This window comes from Microcaecilia unicolor, chromosome 6 (assembly GCF_901765095.1).
Source record: "Microcaecilia unicolor chromosome 6, aMicUni1.1, whole genome shotgun sequence".
NCBI lineage: Eukaryota > Metazoa > Chordata > Amphibia > Gymnophiona > Siphonopidae > Microcaecilia > Microcaecilia unicolor.
The window spans coordinates 314,870,628-314,894,662 of record NC_044036.1 but is presented as its reverse complement, the minus strand read 5'-3'; the positions used below and the strand labels follow the sequence as shown (position 1 = coordinate 314,894,662).

At 44.0% G+C, this 24,035-nt stretch overlaps 1 protein-coding gene across 6 annotated transcripts in view; it reads right to left on the bottom strand.

Annotated features, from left to right (window-relative positions):
- RNF157 (ring finger protein 157) overlaps positions 1–24,035 on the bottom strand; it is a 121,561-nt gene that overhangs the window by 53,376 nt on the left and 44,150 nt on the right. For all 6 annotated transcript variants that reach the window (XM_030208208.1, XM_030208210.1, XM_030208213.1 and 3 more), the window contains exons 3-6: positions 8,881–8,969; positions 6,986–7,132; positions 5,511–5,628; positions 1,666–1,732 (exon numbers count right to left, since the gene is read on the bottom strand). In XM_030208208.1, the coding sequence (XP_030064068.1) occupies positions 1,666–1,732; positions 5,511–5,628; positions 6,986–7,132; positions 8,881–8,969 (421 nt within the window). The remainder of the gene's footprint in view (positions 1–1,665; positions 1,733–5,510; positions 5,629–6,985; positions 7,133–8,880; positions 8,970–24,035) is intronic.

Below are 24,035 nucleotides of genomic sequence, written 5' to 3'. Positions count from 1 at the left end.
ATCAGTAGATCCATGCTTTTCCAAACAGCACTCCAAAAATAGCACCGGAACAAAGAGAGGCTATAACACCCCTATGATCAGCTAAGAGCCTTTCTGAGTGGATCATGTTTACGATGGACTTTTCTTAGAAGGTGTAAAGAAAGAAAGAAAGACAGAGACACCAGTCCAGTGCACTAAGTAAACCTTCCTTATGAAGGGAAAACTCATGAGGGGACTGCATTTTCATATTATAGACAGACAGATATGAAAATAAAATCCCCACATGAGTTTTCCCTTTCCTGACCTAATCCTGCCCCTTTTTGCTATGAGTAAACAACACCTATGCTGGTAACTTCTCTGCAGTGGGTATGGTAGTAGGGAGTATAATCTTCAAACTCCTTAACTGCACAAGACAAACACTATTTTACCTGCAGAAGTGACTGAATGGCCCTCCCTGTGATTTAGTACTCCAAGAACCTTTCATGTTACCAAAGAAGCACAAAAAAAAAAAACCCTAATACTGCATGAAGGAAAAATGCTCTATTATACTGAATTATAGTTGGGTAAACTGAGGCACAGAAGGTAAGAAAGATGATTATAGGATTTGTAGAAACCCTAAACCAAAGCACAGTTATAGCAAATTATATATATGCAAACCGCTTTGGTTCACAATGGAAAGGTGGCACATCATGAATCTTAAACATACAGATGCAATAAGACACTGCTCCTGAGAGTTAAAATCTAGGCAGGCACCCACAGCTCTGAAAGTGACCTGTCCAAGGTCACAATACATTATTCTAACCACAAGACCACTTGATCTTCTCATGACCTGGCCTGAGTCGCACTGAGATTCAATGGTCAAGGACATTTGAACATGGGTCCCAGATATTCTCTTAAAATCATAGCTTGGATACTTTAACCACCAGCTCAGGGTTTTTCAAAACTTAACCCTCAACAGTTCTGAGCTTCAAAATAACCAAAGTAGACAATTTAAAAATGCATCTTACCCTAAGCAGAAGCAAAATTTTGTTCATGAACAGTCACTGTGTACATGTTAAAAACCAGACCCAACAGAACATCCTGAAGATCAAATTTGGAAAACCCTATCCAAGGACCATGCCTCCTCAGTGGCGTTCCTAGGGTGGCTGACACCCGGGGCGGATCGTCGATGCCCACCCCCCCCCCGGCGAAACGACGGACCCCCCCCCCCCCGGGTGCATCTTTACCTCCTGGGGGGGTGCCGCGCATCTGTTGGCAACGCTTGTTCCCTGCTCCCTCTTCCCCGAACAGGTTACTTCCTGTTCCGGGGCAGAGGGAGCAGGGAACAAGCGTTGCCGACAGATGAGCGGCACCCCCCCCCCCCCAGCGGCGAAACGACGGACACCCCCCTCCCCCAGGTGCATCTTTACCTGCTGGGGGGGGGGGGGTGCCGCGCGCCTGTCGGCTTCACTCGTTCCCTGCTCCCTCTGCCCCGGAACAGGAAGTAATCCGTTCCGGGGCAGAGGGAGCAGGGAACAAGCGTTGCCGAAAGACGTGTGGCACCCCCCCCAGCGACGTGCACCCGGGGCGGACCGCCCCCACCTTGGTATGCCACTGTGCCTCCTTCCCACAGGACAGGAAGAAAGGGAACAAATATTTGTTCACCTGAAAAGAGAATACGTTAAATCAGAATTCTGCTGTTCTTACCATCTCCCTCCTCCACTACAGCATGCACCACCATGGGGTAAACTTCCCTGTCCAGGTCAAAGGTCATCTGTAAAAAGAAGAGCAAAAATACAAGTGAAGAAAAAAAGAAGTTAAGGGAAAATGAGATGATATTTACAACCTTTCCGAGTAGGTCATGCTTATGATGGACTTTTCTTAAAAGGTGAAAAGAAAGAAAGACAAAAAGAGAAACCAGTCCAGTGCACTAAGTAAACCTTCCTTATGACGTCTATTCAAACAAGCTGCTCTCTCCTATGCCATTATCCTCTCCTGCCAATTCAAGGCTCCATGTTTTCTGTCCAGTGGTAGTGTGCCTGGACCGGCCTTCTTAAGTCACTGGATTGTTTTTTTTTGTTTTTTACTTTGGCCATATTTAAGTCTTTTTGAGAATGCTTCTCATTCCAAGTTCTTAGCCCTCTCATGTTAAAACAAGTTTTACTGGAACAGTTAAGAAACTAGTATAAATTTTTTCCTAGGCCTTCAGCTGATGACTGTAAGCTGCATGGAGCATAGACTGTCTTATATATGTGTGCAGGTGTATATTAAACATACACACATAGCACTATAATGCATATGCAGCTCTGTAGTAATAATAATAGTAACCATAGTCCAGTCCGAGAAGGTTCAGAACTAAGAAAAACTTATTAGATATTCCTATCCTGAAGACAGGGCCAGCGTAGAGGCCAACCGAATTTCAGATTCAGCAATAAAACTGGCCTAAAATCTGGGTTTGGGTTTCAGCCATGCCAGTGCATTTTCAACTGAACTCAAAACTCCCTCCCACCCCTGCCATCCTGTTTGACCACCCAAAGGACCTCCTTGGGCCTAACCTTAAGCAGCCCTGGTGGTCTAGTGGCCTCTGAGGACAGAAACAAATCCTACTCTCCTGTTTGGTGCCGCTGCTCAATAAATAGCTACAGAGACCACTGCTGGAGGTCTTGGCAGCCATTTTGAGATTGGAATCAGTATGGGCAGGAGCGAGTTTCCCACCCATTCTGGTTCCAATCTTAAAATGGCTGTCAAGACCTCCAAAGAAGAGTCTTACGAGGCTGCTGCGGGAAGTCCCGGAAGCTATTTTGACTGGAACTGGCCATGCACATAAGTGAACGGGGATGCTCCTGCCCACTAACAATAAGGAAGGCCCAGGAGGGTCTGTCACCAAGGGGTGGGCATGGGAGGGGGGCTTTTTTTGGTCAGGTGGGGCACTTTCTGTCGACACTGAGTGACCAATGTCGGTTGCAGATTCGGTTTTGGCAGAAACTGTAATATCCTAGTTTGGCTGGGCTCTAAGCTGCTGCAACAGTTAGCATGGTAAGCACAGCAAGGGGATGCTGATGTTTGGGGGGGGGGGTGGGGGTGAGGGGGTGGAGGTGCCAAATGCTGCTGCTGTTTACCTATTGTGCTGACCCTGCACCACGACAGTATCGACTTCAGCCTTTCCCAGCTGCTCCTTCTACCTGCCCTGCACATCCTTTTTTTGCTGTTGCCACTCTGCCTGCCCTCAACAGGTCTCTGACGGCTGGCACTGGGTGCTCCTCCAAGTCAGAGATCAACTACTGGTTACCGGTGCTAGTTATCAGAGACCTTTTGAAGGCAGCAGCAAAAAGATGCTCCTGTAGAGAAGGGCGCACGAGTTGGGAGCTGATGGGGCAGGTAGGAGAAGAGAACTGGGGCTTGGAAATGGCTCTGATTTAGAAGCTAGAAGGTGGCAATGGTCTGATGGTCGGGGAGATGCTAGAAGGGGGCTAATACAAGGGCTGGGGCAACGAAAAGGGATCTCAGAACCAGCAGACTGGGGGTGGGGTGGGAAAAGACAGACAGATGCTTTGGGGGGGGGGGGGTTCACGCCTAATAGGACACTTTACCACTTAAACTTACAGAAAATTATAGAACAGTGCTCTAGCAGTTATGTGCATATAGGGTTAGATTCTATATATGGTGCCAAAAAAAGCGCTATTCTATAAGCCACACGAAGTCAGGCGCCGTTTATAGAATAGCACTTATGCTTAGGAATTGCACCTAACTTTAGGCACAGCCATTTGCACCAACTGAAATGTGGTGCAAATGTGCATGCCTACATTAGGTGCATAACCCTGTTATTCTATAACACACGTTAAGTTCAGAAACACCCCATTATGCCCATGCCCTCCCATTTCTGAGACCCTTTTTCAAATCCCATGCCTAAATTTACGTACATGCCAATTAAATCTAATTTGTGCCAATAACTGATTGCTAAAAAGCCAATTATTGGCGCTAATTGGTTCATTATTCATTTTAAATTGAATGTGCAAGTTTTGGCGACTTTTATAGAATTAGGGCGATAACGCACACTTATGTGCACAAGTGCTAGAATTTCTATAATATACACACAAATGAGACTAGAGTCTCTATATGGTGCCTGAAAAATCAGTACCAAAATAAAATATGCCCAGGCATATTCTATAAAATGCAACTAAATTTAGGCATACTTTTTAGAATAAGCCTAAGTTTCTATGCGGATTATAAAATTCGCCAAACACCTGTCCGTGCGCCTAAATTTAGTTGCTGGCAGTTACAGCAATTAAACCTTGGCGTAAATGCGCCTGTCTAAATTACACGCGGACCGGGTGTATTCTATAAAAACACAAATGGATTTTTAAAACGCCCACGACCTGCCCATGACCACGCCCCCTTCAGATATGAGACTTAGAATTTACACACATTACATTATAGAATATGCTTATATAATTGTGCATGTAAATTCTAATACCAATTAGTATCAATAATTGCTTGTTAAATGGCAGAGCTGATTGGCTTGTTAACTAATTAAGTTGAGCGCACAAATCCAGAATGACTGGATTTGCATGCACAACTTAAGTCACTCTTTATAGAATCCAGGGAAGATGGTGCCTGACTTTGGGTGCCCTGTTATAGAATCAGGGGGTATATAATTTACATAAAATTGAATGTAAACCGGTGGGAACTGGAGGTGGAGCTTGAGGGTAGATAAGGAGGGGTTGGGAGAAGAGATGCTGGACTGGGGGGGGGGGGGGGGAGGGCACCAAAAACCCTAGCAACAGCCCTGTGAAAATAGGCCATTCAAAAGGGACAAATTTAAGTACTGGCAAAAGTCCCATGAAAGCAAATTATTTTGCTCATTGTCAAGTCTGGCATATGCTTTTGCAAAAAGGTAACATTTGAAAACTGCACAAGCGTAGGATTTTTTTGGCATCATTTCTATTTATAGAGCAATGGAAATTGTGCCCATTTTACACGTGAAATCTTACAGTTCGGCACAAAAGCAGAATGAATCCTATTCATAAAATAACCACAAATGTGGCAAAATGTAGTTTGCCCGTTAAATCAAGCCCTAAACTGTTGATCAAAGGCAATAGGGGCTCATATTTTTGACTGGGGGGAGGGGGAAGAATAGGTAAACAAAAATCTTGCATTATAGTTAATATCATGGGTTTTACAATGGAGGTCTGTCATTGCTTTGTGTTAAGCTGAAACAGTGAAGTAAATAACTAGACAAGTTATCAAGAAAATGAACACACAGACCAAACAAGCCCCTACAAAAGTGACATCACCAGATAGAACGCTGATGTTTCACTGGGGAAGATGCAACTACAGCATGTTTTTGCACTTCCTGGAATAAACCCAGAGTGTGCCCTGACAGAAGCCGGGAAGCAATTCAACCCTATGTAACTCAGGGAATGTACTCTTAATGCCATTAACACACATTTACCACAGGGCCCTGCAGAAATAATGCATGTTAACAGTGTTAGGACACATTAAATGTCCGGTAAACAACCCCTTAAATGATTTTGGAGGGGGATCTTATTTACCTCATCCTCCAGCCATTCCGAGGGGTCCACAACATGAGATGGGAGGCAGAACTGCTGGCAGACTCCTTGCTTGTAGTGAACAGTTTCAGATCGGAGGCTGCGGTCTTTCGGGACGTAACTGCCAATCATACAGGAATAGGATCAGTCCCTTGGCATATCATTTTGAATGCATGTTTACTTTATTTTTGTTCAACTTCAACTGTTTTTCTCACATATCCCACTGATGTGTTTTTCCCCCCACACACTTCAGTTGTTTTGACAGAATCTGAATTGTTGACTAACATTCAATTATGAACGTATTACATCTGTTACAATGCAAAATGGTCTTGGTCTTGTTGTGTGGGAGGAGTCAAAGGCTAACTTCACTCAGTCAACAAAGAAAAGATGAAAACAAGATTCCCACGGGTAAGGCAGAGGAGAACAGGGGTACTATCACCATACATACTCCCAGTTTCAATGCTTTACATATTCCTCACTCTAGGAAAATGAAACATATGTGGGAGGTCCTGGGGAACTGAGTTCAATTCCCACTTCAGGCACAGGCAGCTCCTTGTGACTCTGGGCAAGTCACTTAACCCTCCATTGCCCCATGTAAGCCGCACTGAGCCTGCCATGAGTGGGAAAGCGCAGGGTACAAATGTAACAAAAATAAAATAGATACTATTGGAGATTCGACATGGAATGTTGCTACTATTGGAGATTCTATATAGAATGTTGCTAGTATTGGAGATTCTACATGGAATGTTGCTATTCCACTAGCAACATTCCATGTAGAAGGCTGCGCAGGCTTCTGTTTCTGTGAGTCTGACGTCCTGCACGTACGTGCAGGACGTCAGACTCACAGAAGCAGAAGCCTGCGCGGCCACATTGGTGATCTGCAAGGGCCGACTTCTACATGGAATGGTGCTAGCGGAATAGCAACATTCCATGTAGAATCTCAAATAGTAGCAACAGTGGAGGAGTGGCCTAGTGGTTAGGGTGGTGAGCTTTGGTCCTGGGGAACTGAGGAACTGAGTTCGATTCCCACTTCAGGCACAGGCAGCTCCTTGTAACTCTGGGCAAGTCACTTAACCCTCCATTGCCCCATGTAAGCTGCATTGAGCCTGCCATGAGTGGGAAAGCACGGGGTACAAATGTAACAGACAAACAAATAATAAGAACTAGATTTGAGGGCAGGGGATTCATGCACATTTTTTAAGTTCTAAAACATAAGAAACCTCCATGCAAACAAATTTGGCAATATCCTCCTGAATCTGTCAAAATAATAAAATGCTCACTGGTTTACATTTTATATTTTTACATTAATTACTTCCATGCCATGCAATTCGGAAGTTATGTTTGCTGGACGTAAAGTTATTTCAAATAAAGACTAAACAAAGCCCTGGGATCGAGGAAAGCTCTGGCCCATGCAAGTGAGCAAATAATTCTAGTAACATGCCTCTCATCTCCATCTCCCTGAAGACCTCTTTCCTTACCTTGCTACCCCATTCTGGAAATCCTCCGAAGCTTGGTAATAAATAGTAATAGCCACACGAGCATCGGTGTCAAACGTGAACTCCACATTATAACACACCTTTGCCTTACTGACCTCTTCCCCGGGGCTCTTCACTTCCTCAGCGCATCTGACAAGTGAAAAAATAAATTACACACACTGCTCAGCTACAAATTGGTCACAAGACTATCTCCCCTATTCTATGCAACCTGAATTTGTCACATATTTAATCTCTGATTAGGTTTAAAAAGTTTCATCCCTAGCTTTAAAAGTTTAAAAGAACTGCTTACCATGGAATGCTTCACTGGGGAACAGGGTGGTGTAAAATGCCTGAGTCCATTCAGCTTTTCTCAATACTCTGAACCTACAGTCCGAATACTGGCCTTTGATAGTTGCCTGGTGTTGTGCTGTGGGGCAGTGGGGAAGTTTTTGTTTCCAGGGAATAAGGGATCCTCTGTGAGTGTGTGTGTGTGGGGAAGGGGGGGGGAGCTATTCATTGACACTGTGTCACATTTTAGATGCTTCTATGTGGTGGTTATGATTGCTTTTTCTATGTTGTAATTGCATTGTTTGGTTGTTTCCTTTGTAAAAATAAAATATATTGAAGATAAAATTTTGCAAGGGTTTGGTCTAAAGGGCTTCTATCACAGATCTCAAAAAAATGGGAAAAAAAAAGTGGTAAAAAAGAACTCTACACAAAGGGGAAAAAAACCCCAACAACTTACCACTCCAAAAAAACAGTTTTAACTATGTAAAAAAAAATTGTAGGGCTTAATCATATCTCACTGAAAAAAAATAATTTGGAATGGACTTATAATAAAATTACATCCCAAAAAAAAGCAAGTCTAAGCCATTCAAATTATTTTTTTGTTTCAGTGAGATATGATTAAGCTAGAAATTGTTTTGTTTTTTTTAATATAGTTAAACCAGGTTTTTTTGAAGAGGTAACTTTTTCTCTATTTAACGTCGTTTTTTAAATTCTTTTTCCGATTTTGTGAGACCTGTGATAGAAGCCCTTTAGGGATTAAATGCAAGTTGTAGCCTCCTCTGGGCAGATGAGGTTTCTTATTAATTAGTTATTACATTATAGGCTAGCATGATCATTTCTTACTGACTCGGTTTTTGGCAAAAAATTTTGCTATTATTAGATGACCATTACACAAGCCAGGGATAGTGATGTTACTTCACCGCAGAGAAAGTCTGAGTTACAACTTTAACTTGTGAAACTAGAGATAAAAATGAAGTTGCACTACTTAATTCAGAAGTGATTTTGCTAATGTACTCTATTAAACTTGCAGACAGCGCTCTTTTAATGTCTCTGCTTGCTGCTCCCACAGCCGGAAGCAATGCGCCATGCTGGTGCCTTAAAATGGAAGCAAAGTAATTTTGTGGCAGATGGGACACAGTTCTGTTGTGAGGTTTAAGTTACTTGGAAAGTGAAAGGGTGGGGGGGGGGGGGGGCAGGATTTTTTTTTTTTAATCAACAAGGGTCAATATACTTTGCTTCAAAAAAAAAAAAAAAAACCTATTAATCAATACTGAAAAAAAAAACATGGAGACCGTGCAGGCAAATCTATTTGTGTTATGATCTCTATTTCTAGACCAACCTTCTTATACCAAGCAGTTTACAAGACAGATAACAATAACCATACATCATTATTATTCTCCACTTCAAAACAGTTAACACATCAAAATATTAGTTATGGATATCCTCTGTGCTCTGTATTCGGTCCCAATTTTTCTTCCCATTTAAGAAAACGTGGGGCCAAGAGCTCTACAGGAGAGCGCCTGAATGTGCACTGCGGCCTCAAAACGCAATACCCAAGACAGCTCCTTGCTGGCCAAAATTTAAGGACTGAAACAGTAGGCAAAACTCACTTGACTAGCCGCAGAGTATCTTTGCGGATGTTGACAAGGCTTCTCAAAGTCTTCACTGGCTCTTGTTGTGGTGGGGCTGCATATGGAAACTGAAGTGAAATTTAAAAAAAAAAAAAAAACCTTGTTAATCTGTCAAATGCTATCAGCACAAATATTTTGAACTGATAACAATTCTAATCTAATGTGTTTTATTATCCTGAAGCTGCAGAGATGCAGGTGCAGTCACTGCAAGATGCATGATTGGGGGCGGGGTGGGGTGGGTGGAAGATTAATATTTGACCTGTGTCTTGTATATCAATTTCCAAGGGGAAAAAAGATAACTGCAACTAGGTAAATGAAGCTTTCAGTACTTTCTTCCTGAACATCATCTTAAAAGGAAAAAAGTGTTTTGTTTTTTGTCCCAACAGTCTTTTCATGTTGCTTTAGGCTTCTATCTCAGTCAGATCCACAGCCAGGCATCTAGCACTACAAGTCTTCATTCACAGCTACCTGGGGAATTTTCCACTGTTTCTCACTGGTCTTCCACTCAGCCATCTCGCTCCTCTCCAGTCTGTCCAAAATTCTGCAGCACGACTCATTTTCCACCAAAATCGTTACACCCACACTAGTCTTCAAGTCACTTCACGGGCTCCCTGTCTGCTTCCGCATACAGTCTGTGTATGCAGCACCCCATTACCTCTCCACTCTCATCTCTCCCTACATTCCTCCCCGTGAACTCCGCTCACTGGACAAATCTCTCGTCACCCCCCTTCTTCTCCACTGCTAACTCCAGACTTCATTCCTTTTCCCTCGCGGTACCTTATGCCTGGAATAGACTTCCTGAGCCTGTACGTCTAGCTCCATCTCTACCTGTTTTCAAATCTATGCTGAAAACCCAACTTTTCACCACTGCTTTTAGCTCCTAGCCACTACTCAATTGCCCTCCCCTTGTTCCTTCTCACCCAGTACTTCCCTCGCCCTTAATTGTCTTGTCTGTATTTTTAGATTGTAAACTCTATTAAGCAGGGACTGTCTCTCTGTGCCAGGTGTTCAGCGCTGCGTGCGTCTGGTAGCGCTATACAAATGCTAATAATAATAATATCCCCCTCCAAGTACACTGTAGTCCAGGCACTGCAGTGTCAATCTTGCATCCTGAATCCTGCCACTAGGTGTCACTTCAGAAATATCTATAATTCCTTTCTCAATAAGGGATGTGTGTGAAAATTGCAACAGTCTGAGCAAAAGAGCCCACTCGTCTCAAACTGGGGACCTTCCACCAGGGCCGCCGAGAGGGGGGAACAGGGGGGGAAAAATTCCCCGGGCTTGGGCCTCCAGGGGGGCCCAGTGCCGCATGACCCTTGCATGCAGCATTCTTTTCTTCATCCGCCGCCGTCAGCGCTGCCATTCATTCTCACAGGCAGCTCTGCTCCCCTCTGCCGCGTCTATCCAGCCCTCTCTGATGCACTTCCTGTTTACGTAACGTAGGGCCAGTTGTACGCGGCAGAGGGGAGCGGAGCTGCCTGTGAGAATGAATGGCAGCGCTGCCGGTGACGGATGAAGAAAAGTAAAACAGTTAAATGCGCGCGCGGGGGGGAGGGGTAGGAAGGAATGGTGAGCGAGGAGGCCTGTCGGGGAGCTGAGGGAGGGCATGGAGAACCGCTGGACAATGGATGGGAGGGCAGGGGGTGAGGACTAAGATATTGCTGGACATGGAGAGGATAGGAGGGGGGAGAGAGAAGAGACCGCTGGACATGGAGAGGAGAGGAGGGGGGAGAGAGAAGAGACCGCTGGACATGGAGAGGAGAGGAGGGGGGGAGAGAGAAGAGACCGCTGGACATGGCGAGGAGAGGAGGGGGGAGAGAGAAGAGACCTCTGGACATGGCGAGGAGAGGAGGGGGGGGGAGAGAGAAGAGACCTCTGGACATGGCGAGGAGAGGAGGGGGGGGAGAGAGAAGAGACCTCTGGACATGGCGAGGAGAGGAGGGGGGGAGAGAGAAGAGACCTCTGGACATGGCAAGGAGAGGGGGGGAGAGAGAAGAGACCTCTGGACATGGCGAGGAGAGGAGGGGGGAGAGAGAAGAGATCGCTGGACATGGCGAGGAGAGGATGGGGGAGAGAGAAGAGATCGCTGGACATGGCGAGGAGAGGATGGGGGAGAGAGAAGAGATCGCTGGACATGGCGAGGAGAGGATGGGAAGGCAGGGGGGAGAGAGAAGAGATCGCTGGACAGGAGAGGGGGGGAGAGAGAAGAGATCGCTGGACATGGAGAGAAGGGGGAGAGAAGAGATCGCTGGACATGGAGAGAAGGGGGAGAGAAGAGATCGCTGGACATGGAGAGAAGGGGGAGAGAAGAGATCGCTGGACATGGAGAGAAGGGGGAGAGAAGAGATCGCTGGACATGGAGAGAAGGGGGAGAGAAGAGATCGCTGGACATGGAGAGAAGGGGGAGAGAAGAGATCGCTGGACATGGAGAGGAGAGCAGGGGAGAGAGGAGAATTGCTGAACATGGATGGTTGAATGGAGGCAGCAGGGGAGAGAGGAAATTTACTGGATATGGGTGGATGGAGGATAGGCCAGGGGAGAATGGAGAGTTGCTGGACAGGGATGGATGGAGGGGAGGTAAGTCAGGAAGGAGATGCATATGGATGGAGGGGAGGGAAGAGAGGAGAAATGCTGGATATGGATGGAGGGAAAATTGCTGAATTTAAGGGCTGGATCAGAACACTTTGAGGGCAGATGCTGAAACCGGACAGGGACAGGACTACAGATGCTAGACAGGATGCATAAGGACACAGGAAGATGGTGGACATGGTGAGAGAAAAAATATCAAATGGAAAGAAGACACTACATCAGAAGACGGTGAGACCAAAGCAAATAGAAAAACTAAATGATCAGACAACAAAGGTAGAAAAAAATATTTTATTCAGAATGTATTAATTGGAATATGTCAGCTTTTGGAAATGTGCATCTGTGATATTTTTCATGCACGTTTCCATTGTTCTAGTATTGCTGCATGCTGAGTCTGAAAAAAAAAATATGAAGGCAAAATACTGTTACCTCAAGACTTTCCAGTTCAGTATTTTGCCTTCATATTTTTTTTTTTATTTCTAGTTCCTTGTGTCATATCTGTTGTCATGTGTTTTTCATGTGTGATCAAGGTGCAGTATTCTGCTAGCATGTAGTATTTGCAGCCTTTTTTTTTTGTTTGTTTTTTTTGTTTCACTAGGTTGTGTACTGGTGTTTTAGATCCCGGTGTAATTATAGCGCTGCCTTTCCAAGCATAAGGTTGTAGCTCATCCTGTCCTTGGAATTAGTGCTGTTATGGTTTGGTAAGGTTATGAGTGGGTTTTTGCACAAGTTTGTGTATAGTGTTTTGCAGTGGACAGATTGTGTTTTGGCCTTACTGAGGTGGCACCAAAACATCATGACACTAACTCTTGAAGGATCTACATATAGTGCAGGGGCCCGGCCCAGTGGCGGACGGAGGGGAGCGGCGGCGACCTCGGGGGGGGGGGGGCCCAGGGGCAGCCTTGTCTCGGGCCCGGCCAAGTCTCTCGGCGGCCCTGCCTTCCACATAGTAATTGGCAGCACTGCCACCAGACCAGACAGCAAGGAAGGCTTAAGAGATGCCCACTGCTTAGGGGTTTGAGCCATCCCAGCTCTTAACTATCAGTTTCAGTAGCCACAGCATGTTGTAGGTAAACTCAGATGTGACTAAATCAAAGTAGAGCTTCAAAAGGCTGAAAACCACCACATAGGGGGAACCAAAATACTCCAGGTTCAAACACATCTGTGACAAACGTATTCCAGTCAAATCACCTTTAAGAGATGCAACCATCAGGCCCAAAGCATTCTGGGATTTGTTGGCCATCCTTCTCAGAATGGAGTATTACAAATGTGAAGACAATATATAGCACCAAAAAAAAGGGTAGCAAAACAGATAACACAAGTTTGCTCTTAAATATATGGTGCTACCTGGTTCCCATTACTCCAAGAGTGTTGGTTTTAATTCCTTGCTCTTGCACAACTCCACTTCCTCACCCTTCTGAGGAAGCGTCACATTCCTAGCCTGCAATCTGGGCTATTTTTAGATTGCTGATACTGCAAAACATGTTCTTAGCTGTATCACAGGGAAAGCAAGGTTTATTCTCTGCTCAGGGCAGCTGCAAGATGAATGGAAATTCACCTGATTAAACCCAGCCACGGGCTTAAGATTGATGGGAGGCACTCATTATCTGTACAGTTTTGCTCTGCTTATAAAAATAAAAACATTTGAGACACAGAGAAATACACCAAGATAAACAAAGAAGACATTCAGGCTTATAGCACAGATCCTCTAGTTGCATGCAATGAAAGTCAAAAGGACAAGGGGAGGATGCAGACTGCACCAAAAGTGACCCTGAGTAAAGTGAATGAGCTGGTAACTGGTTTACAAAAGCACAACAAGCTTCATATCACAGAACAAATAAGGCAGCATGAGGAATATTATTGAGCAGGCAGGTAATGTAATGACAGTCTTTGCTCATCAATGAGGGTAAGAAATACAAAACAAGTGGAGAAAACATGTAAAGCATGGCTGATGTCATTCTTTCCAACCACGTGTGTTTGTTCTCACTGTGTGTCACTGATCTGGAAGGGAGAGTGTTTGAATGATTTCAATGGAGAGGTACTCAAACATTCCATTGGTTTGAAATTATTACATTTTTTTCATTTACTAAATCCTAAATTCAACTGTCAAATTACACATGAGCTCACCACCAGGAGGCCACACAGACAACAAATAGTAGCAAACTATATGGTTGTCACTAGGTGGCACTGTGCATAGCAACCATTAAGAAAGCTATATGGCTCAACCACTATGTTTCACTGTAAAATTTATAACAAAGAAATTGAAAAACGCATCTGAATCACTAAGAGCCAACCCAGAATGCAGCAGTGGTGGTGGTGAGGAAAGCAAACAGAATAGTTTCATGAAACTATTTCCAGTCTGCTTATGTGTGTGCTGCGTGAAAGTATGTGTCAGTGTTTTGTTTGTGTGTCTGGTTAGGTGGGTGAACCTGTGCTGGCTCTATGTGTATATGCCAGGAGTAAAGCAAAGGGAAGAAGCAATTTTGAAACTGGCAATTTCCTAGCTACTATGTTTCAGTGTATCAATATTTCTATGCTGCAAAAGATGCCATTTCTCCCATAAAAAATGCACGGTACCATTTGGGGCTTTATTTTTCTGGAACCCCCAATCTGATCTGGCCCATTTTCAAACTTGATATGTATTTTGCTGGTTTTTCTCACACTAAATCTGGTCTCATTCTGTTAAATTTGTAGTGAATTGTATTTTGCCACCAGATACCCATTGGATTGTAAAGAATTAAAAAAAAAAAAAAGAAAGAGAGAGGTGGAAAAGTGCAGAGATAGTGTGACAGTGGCAGGTTTTGGGGCATTATCTGGGTGTTGCAAATGTACATGTGTCTCTTATGGTGGTACAGTGAATGTAGATGTTTGGGTGCACATGGTAAGCTTCCATGGAGTATATTTCAGTGTTCTCACTACTTTTCCTCATCCTATGTTCTTTCCTCCTTTCCCTCCCTCCTCCTCCTCTCCTCTTTGCATTTCTCTTCTCTCTTCCTTCTTGTGCCACAGCACTTGGAATCCCTGTGGTACACTTGGCAGATCTTCACCACAACAGATCCTCATCTTCCTGTGCTTTGAGGCCTGGGGTTCCCTACAGAGCAGGTCACATGTTTTCACCACCGCTGCAACAGAGCACCTCTTCTTCTGTGACAGGGTTATGAGGTCCTGTAGTACCAACTTTTCTACCGCAGCTCTAACTCATCTTCAGGTAGAAAGGCTTCATCTCCCTGCCACTTCTTCATACTCTTCTTTACATGCTTTTCGGTGTGGTTATGCAATCAAACCTGTGCATATGGATGGACAAATAAAACAGATCCTCCCCAACAAGTACTTAGTTCAGCGTTTCCCAAACTGTGCACCGCGGCACCCTGGTGTGCTGCAGCAAACTCTCAGGGGTGCCATGGCAAATCTTGACCTCCCTCCTGCTGCCCACAATCCAGCATCACCCCCTGCTTCTTCCACCGCCGCTGCAGTGCTTGCAGCTTACATTTTCGGGCCATCCGTGATTCATACAGGCACTGCGGGGACTTCCTTCTGCATGTCTGGCCCTCGTAACAGGAAGTTGCATCAGAGAGGGCAGGGCGCAGCAGATTGGGAAGGCCCCGGAGGGCTTGCCTGTGTGAATCGCGGACGGCCCGAAAATGTAAGCTGCAAGTACTGTAGTGGCGGCGGAGGAAGGAGAAAGAAGCAGCAGTGATCCTGGACCTGCAGGAAGGAAGGTAGCTAGTGATGCTGGATTCGGGGAAGGTAGAGGTGTGCTGGATTTATTTATTTGTGATATTTGCATCCTGCATTATTCCAAACAAGTTTGCGTTTATGGGAGGGGAGGAGCTTCAAGGGGGGGCTGTAGGGAAAGGGAGACCTTTGCGGCCCGGGGAAGGGGGGGGACCCATGTGGTCGGTGAGGAGGGGTGCCACAAAAAATTGCTCGGACACTAAGGTTGCCGTGAACCAAAAAAGTTTGGGAATCCCTGACTTAGTTGAAACATATTTAACAAAAGAAAAACAAAAGTGTGTTCTATGATTCAAGGGCACCATCCACAGTTTAGCACATTGTAGGGGTCACACTGAACCACTAGACCAATGTAGCAGAACGCATACCTACATATGCTGGATGGGGGAAGAACAAATACTCTCCAATCAGATTGTCCCCTCAGTCATTCCAACCTACGGCATGGCGATGACCTTGACAGATGCCATTAAGGGTGCACTGTGGAAGTGGAACCTTTGTGAGTGCAGTAAAAGGGGAAGGTATGCTGCAAGCCCTTGCATGGCAATATAAACAGCTGGAGCCGGAGGGCAAAGGGGAAGCTGGGAAGAGAGGAAGGAAGCTAGCCAACAAGAGGTGTGAAGGGAAGAAAACTGGGCTTCCGTGATAGCTGAAGTCAATATCGCCAAACTAGGAATTATAGAAAAAGAAATGGGGACAGAATAAATGTATATAAAATGTGAAAACCCTCTTAAATCCAGTTTTAAATTGCCAAGACTAAATTTCAGAACAAAGGATGAGAATTTTAATTCAAAGCAACCAAACATGGCCATGTTTCAGCTATATATCTGTATCTAGAATTATACAAATTAAAAAAAAAATTCTGATCTGAAGAAGGGTTACCTTCAAAAGCTAATTGAAAAATGTATTGTTTGTCCAATAAAAAAAAAAGGTATCACACCTCATTTTCTTTACTTTCATTTATTTCTATTACGTTACCACACCACTTTATTCAAAAAGACTTCACGAAACACACCATGACTAATTTACACACAGAATAAATAAAATATTAAATTGTTATTAAGCAACAAAATGTTACACCTGCTGGACCTAAACAACACAGAATTGCTCTTCTTTTTTGCTATATCTATAAAAACCCCATATATGCCACCAAATATTTGGAAAACAAAATTCAGAGAGCTACAGAATACAGAATCCTGAGCACCAGCCAGCTCGGAAAGCAGAAGTTAGGCACAGGAATTGAAAATGGGTCTTTAGCACGCTGATTCACCAGGCTAGCCCATCTCTATACGTTTCAATAGCATTCAACTTATGACCGTCACCTTAACTTCACCATGTATTGCTAAGTAAATTGACCATAGATTTTATAGACCCGGGGTCTATGCCATTTAACAAATCTTTTCTAAACTGATGTGAAAAAATATTTGGCTCAAACGCTGTTGCACAGATCTGCAGCAGGTCTCCCTGAGAGCTGCACAAACTGAGCCATAGAGAAACAGAACAGATGTCCAAGTGCCTCATTACATTTACTGCTGAAAAGCTACAGTATTCCAGACACCCGAGACTATTAGCTACCAATGACCTTCAAGCTAGGAAAACCAATCAGGCTTTTAGCTGTACCACTAATAGTCAAAAAGAAAATCACCCATTCCACACAGAGTTAGAGGTCACAACTCATTAAAATTGCTCTCATTAGACTTACGCTAATGATTGAAACTTTTAGCTCTTGGAAGAAATGTAACGAGAAAGCTTACTCTGTCTGAGAAAATGTGAGCCAGAAATGCATACCAGGCAGTAAGAGCACACATTCAGAACTACTTTCGTTGGCTTGGAGCCCCAAGAGTGCAGAACAAAAACGTGCTTTTAGGTAACTCACAGTAATGTAGTAAATGGCAGATTCAGACCAAAATAACCCTGCCAGGGGCCAATGCAATAAAGCGCATTCTGGCTTTGCAGGTGGTTAGCTCAGCTTAGCACACATTTTCAGGATGCATGATGCAGAAAGAGGTTTGCGCAGAATCAAAGCTTTCTGCAGGTTTGCAGCATCTTTTTTCTTTTCCATGTTTTATTTTGTTTCATTTCTATTGATTACCTTTAAAAGTGGACTAACATGGCTACTACACCTCTCTATTTAAAACAATGGAAATCGTTTATAGTTTACTAAAATTTACTATACCGCTTTCGCTGCGAACAAATTAAAGTGGTTTACAAATAAAATAATAAAAACAAGAAATCGGAAAAGAACGTCAATTTAAACTTGGAAAAACCTAGCTGCCCCTCTTCTTTCCTCCTCGAAATGCACCACCTGTTCCTCTGACCCCATCCCCACCAACTTACTTAACACCATCTCTCCTACTGTCACCCCCCATCTGTCATATCCTCAAACTCTCTCTCTCCACTGCAACTGTCCCTGACACCTTCAAGCATGCTGTAGTCACACCACTCCTCAAAAAACCATCACTTGACCCTACCTGTCCCTCCAACTACCGCCCCATTTCCCTCCTACCCTTCCTCTCCAAGTTACTTGAACGCGCCGCGCCGTTCACAGCCACTGCCTTGATTTTCTCTCCTCTCATGCCATCCTCGATCCGCTTCAATCTGGCTTTCGCCCCTTACACTCGACAGAAACGGCGCTATCTAAAGTCTGTAATGACCTCTTCCTTGCCAAATCCAAAGGCCACTACTCCATCCTCATCCTCCTCGACCTATTCGCCGCTTTTGACACTGTCAATCACAATTTACTTCTTGCCACACTGTCCTCATTTGGGTTCCAGGGCTCTGTCCTCTCCTGGTTCTGCTCTTATCTATCCCACCGTACCTTCAGAGTACATTCTCATGGTTCTTCCTCCACCCCCATCCCACTCTCTGTTGGAGTTCCTCAGGGATCTGTCCTTGGACCCCTTCTTTTTTCAATCTGCAACTCTTCCGTGGGCTCGCTGATCTCTTCTCATGGTTTCCAATATCATCTTTATGCGGACGACACCCAGCTTTATCTCTCCACACCAGACATCACTGCGGAAACCCAGGACAAAGTATCGGCCTGCTTAAACGACATTGCTGCCTGGATGTCCAACCGTCACCTGAAACTGAACATGGCCAAGACCGAGCTTATTGTCTTCCCACCCAAACCCAATTCTCCTCTCCCTCCACTCTCTATCTCAGTTGATAACACCCTCATCCTCCCCGTCTCATCTGCCCGCAACCTCGGAGTCATCTTCGACTCCTCCCTCTCCTTCTCTGCGCATATCCAGCAGATAGCCAAGACCTGTCGCTTCTTCCTCTATATCATCAGCAAAATTCGCCCTTTCCTTTCTGAGCACACCACCCGAACTCTCATCCACTCTCTCATTACCTCTCGCCTTGACTACTGCAACCTACTCCTCACTGGCCTCCCACTTAGCCATCTATCCCCCCTTCAGTCCGTTCAAAACTCTGCTGCACGTCTTATCTTCCGCCTGGACTGATATATCAACCATCTCCTCAAGTCACTTCACTGGCTTCCGATCAGGTACCGCATACAGTTCAAGCTTCTCCTACTAACTTACAAATGCACTCGACTTGCAGCCCCTCCCTACCTCTCTACCCTCATCTCCCCTTACGTTCCTACCCGTAACCTCCGTTCTCAAGACAAATCACTCCTTTCAGTACCCTTCTCCACCACCGCCAACTCCAGGCTCCGCCCTTTCTGCCTCGCCTCACCCCATGCGTGGAATAAACTTCCTGAGCCCATAAGCCAGACCCCCTCCCTGCCCATCTTCAAATCCTTGCTCAAAGCCCACCTCTTCAATGTCGCCTTCGGCACCTAACTACCATACCTCTATTCAGGAAATCTAGACTGCCCCAACTTGACATTTCGTCCTTTAGATTGTAAGCTCCTTTGAGCAGAGACTGTCCTTCTTTGTTAAACTGTACAGCGCTGCGTAACCCTAGTAGCGCTCTAGAAATGTTAAGTAGTAGTAGTGCATAAGACATTTGCACAAAGTATGACCCCACAATATAACAAGGTTACAAAAGAAACTAGCAAAAGCCAACAAAAATCAAACCTGCATATTCCCTTCTAACAGCCTCCTGACACCATTTAGCTAGATACAGACATGCGCAGAAGAGTGAAAGACTGAGCACAACACTGGAGCTTTAATGCCAAGTCAGAGGAGGTGCAGAGAACTTGCAAATTTTTTTTTACCTCAGAGCTGAGGGTAATCTGAGGTGAAGGGTGGCACTTGCCCTCAGACCCCCAGTGAAGGCCCCCAGACCCTCTACCCCCACAAACATGCCTGACCCTACAAATAACCATCCCACAACACCCAAAATAAAACTCATGGTGGTCTAGTAGACCCCGACCCCCTGAATTACTACTACTACTTATTTCTATAGCGCTACTAGACGTACGCAGCACTGTACACTTGAATATGAAGAGACAGTCCCTGCTCGACAGAGCTTACAATCTAATTTCCCCCCCCCCCCCTTTGAAGCATGGAGGCAGTAGTGATGCCTCACTTGCTCCTGCCTCTACGCTGCCAACTTACAAACAGCGACGCCTGACCCCAAGTGTGACACAAGTGCAGAGTTAGTCTCACATCACAGGGCATCATTTTAGCACTGGATCACTTCCAGTCTCTCTACCGTTCAGAAGTACAGCCTCCAGAATTGCTTACAACATATAAACTTCCTTTTTTTCTTACTTGCTGTACCTCTGGCTTTTGCCACCACACCATTAAACTGTTCTGTAGCCTAGGGGGATTTCAGCCCAGTCTTTGAGAAACACCCAGCCAGTTAGGTTTTCAGATACCTACAATCAATAGGCAACTCTCTCATGTATACTCCTTTTGAATATCCTGAAAATTTGACTGGCTGGGTGTGTCCTGAGGATTGGATTGAGAACCACTGCTCTAGCCTAAAAAAAAAAAAAAAGAAAGAAATCACCACACAGTACTTTGAGGTTTCTTTTTTGTTTCGGGAATATGACCAATCCTTATGGATTACTCTTTTAGATACCCACATTCCAAATGCTTAGCAGAGCATTTATTATAATCATCAACTACATATTAACCGCATCAAGCTTCTTTGGATCGACTCTTTCTGCTGCACAATTGATTTTTTTTTTTTTTTAAATGATATACTGTAGTCTATCCCTCAAACCGGTTTATAATCCAGTCCATCCCATTAGGTCCAATATCCGAGTACTCAGTTTATTTATAACGAGCTTTGCTGAAATAAAGTATAATATATCCAGTGCTTGCTCACAATCTAATTTTGATCAAAGATACGCATCACATTTGTCTGACACAATCTCCCTCTAGTAAACTCAAGATGCCTCAGATCACACAACCCATTGAAGATGCTTCACTATCCTCTCCATTTAAATTGCCCTCCCACCAAAGTCACATTTACAGGCCTGAAAGTCTTTCTTTTCAGCTAGAGTAGATGTATGAAAAAAGTCTCTTAGCGGAAGCAAAAATAGTACCGAAACTCAAGAAAGCATCTACCAAGCAAAGAAATGTTTTAGGTGGAGGGAAGCAGAGAAAACCATGTCAAGTAGGGCATATGCTATGGCAGAAGGTAGAAAAACTGGCAGAGTAGGTGAACCTGGAAGTCTTTCACTTGCCAATGTCTGTGTTTCTATGTAATATAAAAACAATAGGGTAAAACTCTCATTTCTTTGTAACACAGAAAAACTGAAAGTGGAGTATCTTGTTAACCTAGCAAAAGCCAAATAAGCTTGAAAAAGTTCAAAGTATGGGGTCAATTAGATAGCGTTATTGGACATAATAATAATAAACCAACAAACAGCAGCAGCAAAAGTCAAGAGACCTTATAATTATATGGGGAACTATTCACAGGTCCACATAATTACTAATAAAGGTTTGTGGCAAAATTATATCGCAATGATAGAGTGGATCATAATATATGCTTGTATACTATTACTATGTCTTATCATCATGTTGACCAAAATCCTTCTGTAATACTAAATGTTTATTTTCTAGCATTCTTCCACTACTCATGATGTATTGTAAGCCACATAGAGCCTGCAAAGAGGTGGGAAAATGTGGGATAGAAATGCAATAAATAAATAAATCAAATTGCACTACATGTTAAAGAGGGAAGTGAGTCAAACAATTCCTCTCATATGAGGAAAGGCTAAAGAGGTTAGGACTCTTCAGCAGGGAAAAAAAAAAAAAAAAAGACTACTGGCCACTGCTGGAAGCAGGATACTGGGCTAGATGGACCACTGGTCTGACCCCCAGTATGGTTGTTCTTATGTCCATTCACTAACACTACCTGATGCCTGTGAGCCATTGGGTTCATTTTACATGCGGCTAAGATGATATCCAAGGCAGAAATTATCCTGCATGTCTGATCATTTTGCTCTATACAACAAGTATCAGGAAAACAAAAAAGTACAAACACTATTTTTATTTATTTAAAAAGATGTATTGCCTGCACTATCCACAGTTCTAGGCGAGATATAACAAAACATACAATACAATAAAAATGTGGTCAGTCACTTAATATCCATGTTAATCAATGAGATGAGTCAATATGAGCTAAAGGCACTTTCGTTTCTTCCAGGTTTAGGGACTACACTGATATGGGCAGAAAAAGGATTTTAGACCAAAATTCTGTCGGCCTCTAACAGTGGAAGAACAAGTAGTATCACTTAGGATAAGAACAAATTGAGGAGCCAGCAGGGAAGTTGGGGGGGGGGGGGGGGTCAGGAGTGTTCCTTTCTAGTATTCAGCAATGCCATACAATATGGTTATTTATTTGGAAATTTGATATACCACCGTATGATCTAGGAATATCAAGGTGGTTTACAAAAAGCTAAGTGTAGCACAAAAATACTAAAAACACAACAAATGACAGTACAGCAATGCAGGGAGGGGACAAAATAGCACAACATAGTTAAGAGATGCAGAACCAAGGGGGGGGGGGGGTGGAAAAGGAAGAAGCTGGGGGTAAACTTCAAGTTAAATGGCTAGATATGTATAAGTGTTCTAGCCTGCAATGTATCTGCTGGTTGTAATCACTGCAAGCAAATACTGTAAGTGGAAATGATGGTACAGCGTGGATATAAAAAAGGCTCATACTTTGTAACCTATGAATTGCTGTACAAACCATGATGTATACGTAAGAAATGCTGAACATCTAAATATATATATATATACACACACACATACGTATATGGAGTGATGGAAGAAACAAAGCCTATAAGGAGCCAGAGAGCTCTGCAGCATTATAAATTACCAACATCCTGACGATGAATAATGACAGCTACATTTTCATGCAGCACTGTCAGCATGTAACAAATCACTGAGATCAGCTGAGGGTCTGAGACAAAATTCAAACCTGCCTTAGAGAGGTCTGCATGTACTCAGGGACAGGGACAGAGAACTGGATTCCCTGCATAACGTGTGAGTATTCCCAGGGCTGGCGGAAACGTATTAGAGAGACACCGTAGATGAACATTCAACCACGTGTTCCCTTCAGTTAACCTTCATACCCTTAGGACGCCACTCCTGCGGGATCAGCTTAACCTTTAGACCAGGCAGTTGCCTAGGGTGGCAGGTTCCCAGGGGCAGCAAAGAACAGCTGTGATCTAGGGAAAACAATCCTAACAGCGCTGCAAAAATCAAAGAATCATCAACACATAATTTAAGCTGGGGGGGGGGGGCGGTGGTCAATTATCAAATACCCACTGTACCTGAATGTACCTCACCTTGAGCTACAACTGAAAAAGGCATGGGATAGATACTTGGCTCTTGCAAACTGCCCTCATTATCTATGAAACAAAGTTTAATATTTAAAAAGGGCAATAGCCAGTTATGCATTTTTAGAGATTGTTCTGCAAAATGTAATATTGGGGCCATGATTGTGGTATTTAATTATCAAAATCTCAGGGGTTGGAGTGAACTCGAGTCCTGAAAGTTAATTGAGGGGGCACAAAGTTGGAGGATTGCCTAGAGTACCCTTGAACCAGCCCTATTCTGGGCAGAGGGTGGTAGATGGACAGAATCTTTGTGGACTCCCGTCAGTCATGATACAGGGGGACCCACAAGGGCCTGCTCTAGTCCTACTAGATCCAAAGTGCCCCCCCCCACTTAAAATAATGAAGAGCACTACATTAGGTAAACAAAAACGCACATCACAAAACAAAGTCTTGCGGCTATTCCCAATCTGCGGACTATGCTGATCAACCTACCTTAAATCCTTCTTTCCTATCCTATTAAGGTATGAATCAGTCTGCTGCAAATGCTTCTATCGTATGGTACAATGGAGTTCCTTTCCCATTCTGTAAATATTTTTAGTTGTAAATTGTTCACCGCTTTGACTTGCCTGCCCAAATGAAGCAGTATAGCAAACATAAAATGCCAGTGGACAAGTCATAAAAAAACAAGAACATAAGCATTGCCATACTGGGACAGACCGAGGGTCCATCAAGCCAAATATCCTGTTTCCAACAGTGGCCAAGCCAGGTCACAAGTACCTGGCAGGATCCCACAACAACAAAACAGATTTTATGCTGCTTATCCTAGAATACAAAAAGGGCACAAAGAAAAGGAGGTCTTTTGGACTTGGCTTTCTTCCACCCTTGTGTACTTTGCTTCTTTTGGCTTATCCTAGAATATGCAGTGGATTTTCCCAAGTCCATCTTAATAATGGTTTATGGATTTTTAAGTAAGTATCTAACCCTTTTTTAAACCCTGCTAAGCTAACTGCTTTTGCCACATTCTCTGGCAACAAATTCCAGAGTTTAATTACTCGCTGAGCAGAAATATTTTCTCCAATTCGCTTTAAATTTACTACTTAGTAGCATCTTT